This window comes from Dendropsophus ebraccatus, chromosome 6 (assembly GCF_027789765.1).
Source record: "Dendropsophus ebraccatus isolate aDenEbr1 chromosome 6, aDenEbr1.pat, whole genome shotgun sequence".
Classification (NCBI taxonomy): Eukaryota; Metazoa; Chordata; class Amphibia; order Anura; family Hylidae; genus Dendropsophus; species Dendropsophus ebraccatus.
In genome coordinates this window covers 62,221,167-62,233,508 of record NC_091459.1, presented here as the reverse complement: position 1 = coordinate 62,233,508, position 12,342 = coordinate 62,221,167, and the positions used below count along the sequence as shown (strand labels likewise).

General features: G+C 45.1%; 1 protein-coding gene across 1 annotated transcript in view; it reads left to right on the top strand.

Annotated features, from left to right (window-relative positions):
* LOC138795669 (probable cation-transporting ATPase 13A4) overlaps positions 1 to 12,342 on the top strand; it is a 204,539-nt gene that overhangs the window by 133,760 nt on the left and 58,437 nt on the right. The window contains exons 19-20 of the mRNA XM_069975054.1: positions 3,865 to 4,028; positions 4,200 to 4,325. Of these exons, the coding sequence (XP_069831155.1) occupies positions 3,865 to 4,028; positions 4,200 to 4,325 (290 nt within the window). The remainder of the gene's footprint in view (positions 1 to 3,864; positions 4,029 to 4,199; positions 4,326 to 12,342) is intronic.

The window sequence follows — 12,342 nt, the reverse complement described above, 5'->3', positions numbered from 1 at the left end:
ATCCCCTCCGACAGCTTGCAGAGTCAGGCTCCTCCCACATCACATGGGTCTGACATCACCGCAGGTCCTTTAGCTCACACTAAGCAGGGTGTCCCATCCTGCAGCTGCCCTGGTGTCCTGTCTCTCAGCCATATTACAGTCCTCAAAGGGAGAATCAGGAGTCACAGGACACACAGGCTGCTGCAGCCATGGTTAGCAGCAAACAGTGAGGATACACAACACTCTGTGTGAGGTTGTGTATCCTCTACTGTTTGCTTTTTTTTCACAAACCCTACTTCCATGTTTGGGCTGGTGGAGGCCCCTAGTGGTGGAGGCCCCTGGTGCCCTCTCTTTAATCCGGCCCTATATATATATATATATATATATATATATATATATATATATATATATATCAAGACTGATATTACCAATAATACCAGTATATAGGAAATATTGTCACCATACATATTACCGCCATACTGTCACTAACCAAACCCTGAATACTAAGACCAATATTGCCAATAATACCAGTACACAAGGGGGAAATATAACCATCACACCACAACCACTACTATCATCACCATATTGTTACTGACCAAATCCAGTATACTAAATCTAATAAAACACAGTACCAGATTACAAGTAACAAATAACAACACCACATACACAGATCACTATCACCTCATCCAGTCATATAGAGGTAGACGCAGCTACACACAGGTTCTCTACTCCATATAAATCACAGTGCAGATATATTTAGTGACTCACAGGGGATGTCTTCTCTGATCGGAGTTCTTCCCTTTTCATCTTCTCCATCTGTCCTGGGCCATCATGAAAACTTCTCCGAGCCAAGAATCCACAGAATCTGCCAGACAAACATATTAGACTCCTCACTCCGGCACCATCCTCATCTCTATACACACTGCACATCTGTATTGGCCCCTTAACACCCTCATTTAGTGTGTAGGCTGACTCTATGTGACCCCCCCAGTATATGCCCCCTCTGTGTGGTACACTATAATACATGCCCTATTGCATACCCCCCCCCCGTGTAATCCCCCTTATAGATGCCCCCCTGTGTTGTCACCCAGATAGATGGCCCCGCATGTGTTATCTCTCTTATAGATGGCCCCCATGTTATCTCCCTTATAGATGCCCCCATGTTATCCCCCTTATAGATGGTCCCCATGTATCCCCCTTATAGATGGTCCCCCATGTATCCCCCTTATAGATGGTCCCCCATGTATTCCCCTTATAGATGGTCCCCATGTATCCCCCTTATAGATGTCCCCCCTGTATCCCCCTTATAGATGGTCCCCCCCTGTATCTCCCTTATAGATGGTCCCCCATGTATCCCCCTTATAGATGGGTCCCCCCTTTATCCCCCTTATAGATGGTCCCCCCCTGTATCCCCCTTATAGATGTTCCCCCCTTTATCCCCCTTATAGATGGCCCCCCCTTTATCCCCCTTATAGATGGTCCCCCATGTATCCCCCTTGTATATGGTCCCCCATGTATCCCCCTTATAGATGGGTCCCCCCCTGTATCCCCCTTATAGATGGTCCCCCCCTGTATCCCCCTTATAGATGGTCCCCATTGTGTCCCCCTTATAGATGGTCCCCCATGTATCCTCCTTATAGATGGTCCCCCATGTATCCTCCTTATAGATTGTCCCCCCTGTATCCCCCTTATAGATGATCCCCCATGTATCCCCTTTATAGATGGTACCCCCCTGTATCCCCCTTATAAATGGATACCCCCTGTATCCCCCTTATAGATGGTTCCCCCCCTGTACTCCCCTTATAGATGGTCCCCCATGTACCCCCTTACAGATGGGTCCCCCCTGTATCCCGCTTATAGATGGTCCCCCCTGTATCCCCCTTATAGATGTTCCCCCCCTGTATCCCCCTTATAGATGTTCCCCCCTGTATCCCCCTTATAGATGTTCCCCCCCTGTATCCCCCTTATAGATGGTCCCCCATGTATCCCCCTTATAGATGGGTCCCCCCTGTATCCCCCTTATAGATGGTCCCCCCTGTACCCCCCTTATAGATGGTCCCCATTGTATCCCACTTATAAATGGTCCCCCCTGTATCCTCCTTATAGATGGTCCCCATGTATCCCTCTTATAGATGGTCCCCCATGTATCCTCCTTATAGATGGTCCCCCATGTATCCTCCTTATAGATGGTCCCCCATGTATCCTCCTTATAGATGGTCCCCATGTATCCCTCTTATAGATGGTCCCCCATGTATCCCTCTTATAGATGGTCCCCCATGTATCCCCCTTATAGATGGTCCCCCATGTATCCCCTTTATAGATGGTACCCCTCTGTATCCCCCTTATAGATGGTCCACCCCTGTATCCTCCTTATAGATGGTCCCCCCTGTATCCCCCTTATAGATGTCCCCCCATGTATCCTCCTTATAGATGGCCCCCCGTGTATCCCCCTTATAGATGGTCCCCCCCTGAATCCCCCTTATAGATGGTCCCCCCTGTATCCTCCTCATAGATGGTCCCCCCTGTATCCCCCTTATAGATGTCCCCCCATGTATCCTCCTTATAGATGGTCCCCCCCTGAATCCCCCCATAGATGGTCCCCCCATGTATCTCCCTTAAAGATGGCCCCCCCTGTATCTTCCTTATAGATGGTTCCCCCTGTATCCCCCTTATAGATGGTCCCCCTGTATCCCCCTTATAGATGCCCCCCATGTATCCCCCTTATAGATGGTCCCCCTTTGTATTCCCCTTATAAATGGTCCCCCCCATGTATCCCCCTTATAGATGGTCTCTCTCCTCTGTATCCCCCTTATAGATGGTCCCCCATGTCTGTGAGAAAAAAAAAAACAAAAAAACACACAACTCATCTGACAACTCACTCCCCCGCTGTGTCTCTCTCCTCCTGCAGTCCGGTCTGGCTGTCAGCTGACGCGCAGCTCCCGACTCTGCACGCTCCCGTCCCCTGCAGCACATACATCTGTGATCTCTGTGCGCACCGGGGATGTTACTTCCGGCACGGGGGCGCTTATTATCGACGCACCCTGCGCCGGAAGTATTTCCCCAGCGCACACAGAGATCACTGATGTATGTGCTGCCGGGGATTGGAGCAGGCAGAGATGGGAGCCGCGCGTCAGCCAGGGCCCCGTCCCAGCCTCCCTCTTGTGATCGCAAGCAAAACTGCCCCCCCCTGGTACCGCGGTCGCTACCCCACTGCTGGGAGGTACCCCTTGAACAGTCATTAACCACTTCATGACCGAAGGTTATTGATGCACGGATGTCCAAGTCAAATTGAAGCAATGTTCTTCCTTGTCTTCAAAGAGCCATGGCTCTTTTATTTTTCCACTTAACAGGCTGGTAGGGGTATAATTTTTTGTGCCATGTTCTCTAGTTTTTTATTGTTATCACATTAGTGTAAGAGAAAAATTTTGATCCTGGTGTTTTTATCCGCTCTTCATTTAGGCTGTTCACTGTGCGGGAACAATATTGTTATATTTTAATAGATGGGACAATTCTGCATGCTACAATATATGTTTATCTTTTATATTTTATTTGTATAATGGGAAAGGGGTACTATAAATTTTATTGGGGCGTTTTATTATTATTATTTTTTTTTTATGTCATATTTAAGGGGGTTAAAGTCATTATACCTTGGTCTGCACACATTGAAACCCATTTACAGTCAGGATTATATACATTCCTGCTGAACTGTGTGTGTACAGCAAGAACTTATATAGCCATACGGCTGATGTGAAGGGGTTATTATCAAATCAATAATATTCAATATTTTTCTTTTAACTGTATTGCTGGTCTAAAACTGGTATTCTTTATTTTGGTCAGATAATTGATCATTCTCCAGTTAGATCATAATATTGATTTACTTCCCAGGGGACAACCTACAAACAGCCATTACAGTGGCAAGAACATCTGGCTTAGTTCCAATGGACAGCAATGTCATTCTTGTAGAAGCTGAAGAGCCAACTGGGCTGAGTTCAGCAAAGATTTCCTGGCATCCAGTTGAAGGACTTGATCAAGGTTCAGATGATATGCCAGTAAGTTTGGATATGCCAGTAAATTTGGATTATACAAGCTATATGGCCCTTTGTGTTTATTTTAAATAACTTCTAGATAGAAGAAAAATCTAAATAATACATTTTGTTTGTTTAATTTTATTAAAGAAAAATGTCAAAAACTCTAATTTAAATGTTATGTCCATATTACAGAAATCAGTCAACATTGATATTGATTGGAGAACAATTCTAGAAGAAGCTCAGGGGAACTATCACTTTGCCATGAGTGGGAAGACTTATCAAGTCATTCTGCAACACTTCCAGAGTTTACTGCCAAAAGTAAGATATTTTCAGACAAAATAGATATTAACTGATTACACTGGTCAACAAATTTTCAAAAGTTGTTTGGTTCAGAAATAAAATTTTCAATTTCTCAATAATTTTTATGTGCTGAATTCAAATATCACAAGGAAAAATGTTAATTGGCTCTAGTTTCTATGATATCAAAGAGTTCTCATTTTACTGTTTTGTGAATTGCATAGAATACAGTATAAAAGCCGACATATTTAATACTTCTGCAATCATAAGGAAGCAAGGTTACTGTTCATAAACTTTTGAAATATATTCATAGGAAACTTAGTTCTATCTGTAATCCAGGGCTGTGGAGTCGGTAGTCCGCAGCTCCGACTCCTGAATTTTATCATGACCGACTCCGACTCTTAACTCTGACTCCTGCTCCTTCATAAATGGCCAGTCAGATACCAGGGGAGTTATTTATCGCACTGGCTCAGCAGCTTCTCCCTAATGTCCTACATGCTCCTGGTGCGACTTCTAAGTGAATAAGGAAAGATATAAAGCAGCTTCTCCTGTGTGTGCAGTGAATGCAGCCAGTCTCCAACCCCCATGACCTGAACTACTAAGAACAAGACTAGATGGAGCAGGTGGTCTTTTCTGCTGATAGCCTTCTATGTTTTTAACTAAATATTTACCATACACACTGAGACACTGCTAAAAATGCCTGATCCCTGTAATATAAAGGTCAGACATAGTCATATAGAGGGGTCACTGTGGGGGCATGCCATATCACACACAAACACACAGCCTGTTGCAGCCATAGCGCGCGCGCGCACACACATACACACACACACACACACACACACACACACACACACACAGCCTGCTGCAGCCATAGCACACACAGACACACACAGACACACAGACACACACAGACACACACACACACACACACAGCTGCAGCCATAAAACACACAATCTTTTCCTAGAGAGAAAACACCACATTGAAGACAGAGGTTACTGCTACACTACTTATGTCTTCTCCTCCTCCTTTATATTACACAGGATATCTTCATATTACACTGCTGCTCATTATCACACATCCAGCATCCAGGAAGAGAACAGCACAGACCCCCCCCCCCCCCACACACACACACACAATGGAATCTTCCAGCTCAGAAAAAAGCTGCCAAATAGTGACTGACAACTTTATTATTTTTTTAAACGTGGAGTCGGAGTTGGTACATTTTTTCCGACTTCGACTCCGATTTTTACAAATTAATTATGTTTATTGAACTCTGGAATGTAGGTCCTTATTCAATGGCTACTCGATGCATTTACACGTCTTTTGTATTCATACATGGGATTGTTTCTGATAACTGTCCAACAGTAATCTGCAAGCATTGATGGGTTCCATTTACCCCAATACCTTTGTTCCATAGTCACAATTTCCTGGTGAAATTGTTCACCATGTTCATCGTGCACCGCTCCACAGTTTGGTGCAAAGAAGTCTAGAGCGCTTTCACTAGCAGCCGGCAGTGTTGTCTTTTGGCTGGTCTCCCTGAGTTCAGCAATCTATTTCTCTTATGGCTCTACTAGGCATTGCTCCCACCTAGCCAGAATCCTGCTCCACACTGATGAGGGGCAACACCCCGAAACAGCTGTATGTGGATGGTTACCTAGCCTTGGTTTATCCCTTGTCATTTCACTGACTTATAGGACCACTTAATATGATGGATTTGGTGGTTTCCTAACAGGAGCTGCCCCTTGGCTGTGTCCTTCCTGGAGGGATATCTGGCTAGTCCTGTGTTTTGTGACTCTTTAATGAGGCTCCACAGGCTCCTCTTTTGAATATTCATGTTTCCCAGGGGCAATGCACCTAGGACTTCACTGCATTGAGCGCTTTCACTAGCAGCCGGCAGTGTTGTCTTTTGGCTGGTTTCCCTGAGTTCAGCAATCTGTTTCTCTTATAGAGTGCAAGAAAGGAATCTTTAAAGACATGTTACATCCCAGGTTTTTATATGCCTTGAGGAGATTTTCCACTAACTCTTCATAGTTATCTTCCTTGGTGTTTCCCAAAAACACAAATCAGAGTGGAGCTTTCATTTTATCAGTAGCAGTAAGCTGATCTCTGATTGCCATGGGAAACTAAGACAGTTTTACGGTCTTAGAACAGTTCAGCTGCCAATGTGGAGGACTAAGGGCCCTTAAACATGGGAAGGATAACAAGTACTGATCTTTGTCTTTGCTTATTTACCAAGCCCTTACTTGGCTTGATCAACCACGTGGCCCTTAAACGTAATCATTGATAGCCACTAGTGATGAGCGAGTACTAAAATGCTTGGGTGCTAGTTACTCGAGACGAGTATTTCCCGATACTCGAGTGCTCATTTCGAGTAACAAACCCCATTGAAGTCAATGGGAGACTCAAGCTTTTTTGCAGGAGACTCAAGTTCGGTAGAGGGAAGGTCATGTGAAAACCTGTCAACCTCAGAAATTGATGGAAACACCACGGAAATGGACAGGAAGCAGCAGGGGCAACATGTATGCATGCCTCTGAGGCTGCCTAATGGCAGCATTATGCCTAATTCTGTGCAACAGCCTGGTTAAAATGTAGGCATATGGATCACCCAAAAACACAGCATGGCGGTATGAGCAGAGTGAACAAGGTAGAAGCGGTAGCCAGTGAGCCTTCCAAAAATTTTACCAGACACAGCATGGTATTGAGCACAGAGAGAACCATTAAAAGTGAGTGAGGAAGCAAGTGAGCCTCCCAAAAATTAGGCCAGAAGCAGCATGGCATTGAGCACACAGAGAACCATTAAAAGTGAGTGAGGAAGCAAGTGAACCTCCCAAAAATTAGGCCAGACACAGAATGACATTGAGCACACAGAGAACCATTAAAAGTGAGTGAGGAAGCAAGTGAGCCTCCCAAAAATTAGGCCAGGCACAGCATGGCATTGAGCTCACAGAGAACCATTAAAAGTTAGTGAGGAAGCAAGTGAGCCTCCCCAAAATTAGACCAGGCACAGCATGGTATTGAGCACACAGAGAACCATTAAAAGTAAGTGAGAAAGCAAGTGAGCCCACCCAAAAATTGGAGTGGGTACAGGGGCTGGAATTTATTGTGGACACGAACCTGAGTACTGACCGCTAACTGGCTAGGCCAGCTGTCAGTCAATATCAAGGGTACACCTGATTCCCTTTCGACTGGGGGTGGTGAGGCTCCGGCCACGGCTAGACAAAAAAATAAATAAATAAAACAGCTGGCTGGTTGGCAGGGGCGCAATCCGCGGACCACCACCAACCAGTCCTGCTCCTACACAGATGTAGTGTGACGTCAGAGCATGGCAGTGAGGACACAGACAACCATTAGAAGTGAGTGAGTGAATAAGCAAGTGAGCCTCCCCAAAATTAGGCCAGACACTGCATGGCATTGAGCACACAGAGAACCACTAAAAGAGAGTGTGGAAGCAAGTGAGCCTCCTTAAAATTAGGCCAGACACTGCATGGCATTGAGCACACAGAGAACCATTAAAAATGAGTGAGGAAGCAAGTGAGCCCACCCAAAAATTGGAGTGAGTCCAGGGGCTGGGATTTTAGGCCATCTGCCAGTCACCATCAAGTGTACACCTGATGCCTCTTGACTGAGGGATGGTGAGGCCCGGCCATGGCTAGACAAAAAAATAAATAAAGTAAAACAGCTGGCTGGTTGGAAAGGGCGCTATCGGCGGGCCCCCGGCAACCAGTCCCGCTCCTCCGCAGACATAGTGTGACGTGAGAGCATGGCAGTGAGGACACAGAGAACAATACAGTCTTCTTAAGAGGCCACGGAATTTGATTTGAATGAATGAATGAATGAATACACTTTCAATTCTTTAAAGAGTCTCTAAGAGAGGGCAAGTAGTATCTATTAAAAAGACCTGGTCAATCGAAAAGGCTAAAACCTCGAAAAAAGGTAGAAGGTACTGGTGAAAGGATGGCAGAGGACACCCCTAAGATAAGATAACATCCACAGATAATATGGTTCGAAATGGACAAGACAAGGAAGGTAAATTAAATTTGACTATGAATTTGACTCTAGCAGTTGGGGTAACATTCCTTGCATCATGTGACTCCCCACTTCTCCCCCCACCGTTGTTTTGAGTTTGAATTTGACTTTGAATTTTACTGTAGAAGTTGGGGTTAGTTTAACTGGTTGACTTGCGGAAATGCGCACAAATGCGGTACACCTTGGTGAGCAAGTCAGCCACATTGGGGTAAGCTTTAAGGAAGCGCAGCAACACTAGGTTGAAGACGTGGGCCAGGCATGGTACATGTGTGAGGCTGCCAAGCTGCAGAGCCGCTACCAGGTTCCGCCCCTTGTCACACGCAACCAAGCTCACTGCTAATTACACACTAACTCGGGATGCCAGTTAAGGCTCAGTAGTAGCCAACATGGAGGCAAGGGCAGGCACACCAGTAGTCAACATGGATGGCAGTAAAGGCCCAGTAGTAGTCAACATGGATGCCAGTAAATGCCCAGCAGTAGTCAACATGGATGTCAGTGAAGGCCCAGCAGTAGCCAACATGGAGGCAAGGGCAGGCACACCAGTAGTCAACATGGATGCCAGTAAATGCCCAGCAGTAGTCAACATGGATTCCAGTTTAGGCCCAGCAGTAGTCAACATGGATGCCAGTTAAGGCCCAGCAGTAGTCAACATGGATGCCAGTTAAGGCCAAGCAGTAGCCAAAATGGAGGCAAGGGCAGACACAGCAGTAGTCAACATGGATGTCCATTACTGCTCTGGTCAATCCTGCCTTATAAACAGCTACAACATTGTAAAAAGGTAGAAGGTACTGGTGAAAGAATGGCATAGGACCCCCGTAAGATAAGATGACATCCACAGATAATATGGTTTGAAATGGACAAGACAAGGAAGGTAACGGCAGGCACAGCAGTAGTCAACATGGATGCCAGTAAATGCCCAGCAGTAGTCAACATGGATGCCAGTGAAGGCCCAGCAGTAGCCAACATGGAGGCAAGGGAAGGCACACCAGTAGTCAACATGGTTGCCAGTAAAGGCCCAGCAGTAGTCAACATGGATGCCAGTAAAGGCCCAGCAGTAGTCAACATGGATGCCAGTAAAGGCCCAGCAGTAGTCAACATGGATGCCAGTTAAGGCCCAGCAGTAGTCAACATGGATGCCAGTTAAGGCCAAGCAGTAGCCAAAATGGAGGCAAGGGCAGACACAGCAGTAGTCAACATGGATGTCCATTACTGCTCTGGTCAATCCTGCCTTATAAACAGCTACAACATTGTAAAAAGGTAGAAGGTACTGGTGAAAGAATGGCATAGGACCCCCGTAAGATAAGATGACATCCACAGATAATATGGTTTGAAATGGACAAGACAAGGAAGGTAAGGGCAGGCACAGCAGTAGTCAACATGGATGCCAGTAAATGCCCAGCAGTAGTCAACATGGATGCCAGTGAAGGCCCAGCAGTAGCCAACATGGAGGCAAGGGCAGGCACACCAGTAGTCAACATGGATGCCAGTAAAGGCCCAGCAGTAGTCAACATGAATGCTAGTAAAGGCCCAGCAGTAGTCAACATGGATGCCAGTAAAGGCCCAGCAGTAGTCAACATGGATGCTAGTAAAGGCCCAGCAGTAGTCAACATGGATGCCAGTAAAGGCCCAGCAGTAGTCAACATGGATGCCAGTTAAGGCCCAGCAGTAGCCAACATAGAGGCAAGGGCAGGCACAGCAGTAGTGGCTGGACCTAGACACACGCTTGGATACCCCCTTACAATGAGCAGTGAAGTTTTATGCAGGTGTACTACAAATCCCAGCAATACAGTGTAGTACCCACTAGTTTTGGGGGTCTGTACGGTACAATCTGGTAGTGGCTGGACCTAGACACACTCTCTGACACACCCTTTACTCTGTGAAAGCAGTTGTGATGTGATTGAAATTAGATAGGCCTTGCGTATAAAATACAGAAATCAGGAAAAATACTTGTGCTCCCACAAGTTTTGGGGGGGCTGTACGGTACAATCTGGTAGTGGCTGGACCTAGACACACGCTGGGTTACCCCCTTACAATGAGCAGTTTAGTTTTATGCAGGTGTACTACAAATCCCAGCAATACAGTGTAGTACCCACTAGTTTAGGGGGGCTGTACAATACAATCTGGTAGTGGCTGGACCTAGACACACTCTCTTACACCCCTGTCCAATGAGCAGTGAAGTTCTATGCAGGTGTACTACAATGTAGTACAGCAGGACCACCAACCCCAAAATAAAAAAGAGTACACTGAGCACTTCTTAGGGGTCTGTATGCAACACCTAATGTCCCCTTTCTGCCATCAGCCGATCACCACAGTGTGCTGGTTAAATCGTGGTAGCAGCACTGCAAGTCCCAGCCAGCAGTCTGCAGTAATACTATTAAAAAACTATTTGAGGGCTGTTGGTTTTTATTGCTAGTATTCCCTGCCTACTGGAATGCTAAATCTTACACTGACGCTCTCCCTGAGGAGCACCAGTTCTGTCCCTAATCTCTCCCAGCATGCGTCTGAAGCGAGTACTGCCAGATGCGCATTTTATATGGCAGGGTCATCTGATCTGGCCAACCAATCGCTGCTATCGACATGTATGGGTCCCACGTGATAGCAGGATGTACCAAAGAGTCTCCTGCATGTTTATTGGCTAACAAATAGCGCCCAAACTTACAGGAAACGAATGATGAGATTTTCTCAAGTATCTCGAGATGCTCGTCCGAGTAACGAATACTATTGAGTACCCTAATACTCGAACGAGTACCAAGCTCGGACGAGCATGCTCGCTCATCACTAATAGCCACACATACCCTGTTTACATACAACAATGTTCAACAAATAACAGTTATTAAAGTGGAAAAAAAATCCAATCAGCTGTCAAACAAACAAAGAACAAAAGGTCAGGTCCTCAAGAAAGACAATATGAGGGAACAGTAGATTTAGCCTTATAGAGACAGAGAGAAGGCAAAAGGGGGAATTAGAGTTAGAATTTATTGTAATAGATCAAATAGATAAAAATCATGCATATGGGAGATTATCAATGATAATAATGTTATACAACATACATACAGGAGATTAAAACACAAGGGGAATATCAATCACAATGATGGTATAATAAATTAGTCCAATCATAAAATAAGTTCAATCATAAAATGGTATACCAAAAGAAAAAAAAATGAAAAATAGAAAATATAAAAATAAAAATTGAAAATGAAAAAATAAAAAATGATAAAGAATAAAAATGAAAAAATGAAGATCAAAAGTAAAAAAAATAGATATAAAAATATATATAATGATGGTAGATAAAGATAAAATTGTATGAATGTCACAATCAATTGTCGGATTGTGTATGTAGATCTCTGGGGTAAAAAGAGATGCCGATCTCTTGTGTAAATAGATGATCAGTCACAGGCAGCTTAGTGTCGGGTAGCCACACGTTTTAGAGCTACAAGTAGAAGTAGCGGGCAGCAAGCTAAGAGACAGCAATACGACAGCAATAAATCTTAGATGTACAGTATAACTGCAGGCTGTTGTATAGTAATGTCCGTTTGGGAAGCAGTACTTGCAAAGTTTGTAGTAGTTAATATAGTAACATAGTAACATAGTAAATAAGGTTGAAAGAAGACAAGAGTCCATCAGGTTCAACCTAGGAAAATCCTACTGTGTTGATCCAGGAAGGCGAAAAACCCCTATGGGGCAGAAGACAACCGCCCCACCACAGGGAGAAATTCCCCCCCCCCCCCCCCCCGACTGCAATGGCAACCAGAACAATCCCCGGATCAATGTATCACCAGTAATCTAATGCCCATAACTTGTAATATTATATTGTTCAAGAAAAGTATCAAGGCCTCCCTTGAACTTATTTAATGAATCAGCCATGACAACCTCATGTGGCAGAGAGTTCCACAGTCTTACCGCTCGTACAGTAAAGAACCCGCGTCGATGCTGATGATGAAATCTACTTTCCTCTAGACGTAGAGGATGCCCCCTTGTCATGGTTACAGACTTAGGAGTAAAAAGACCCCT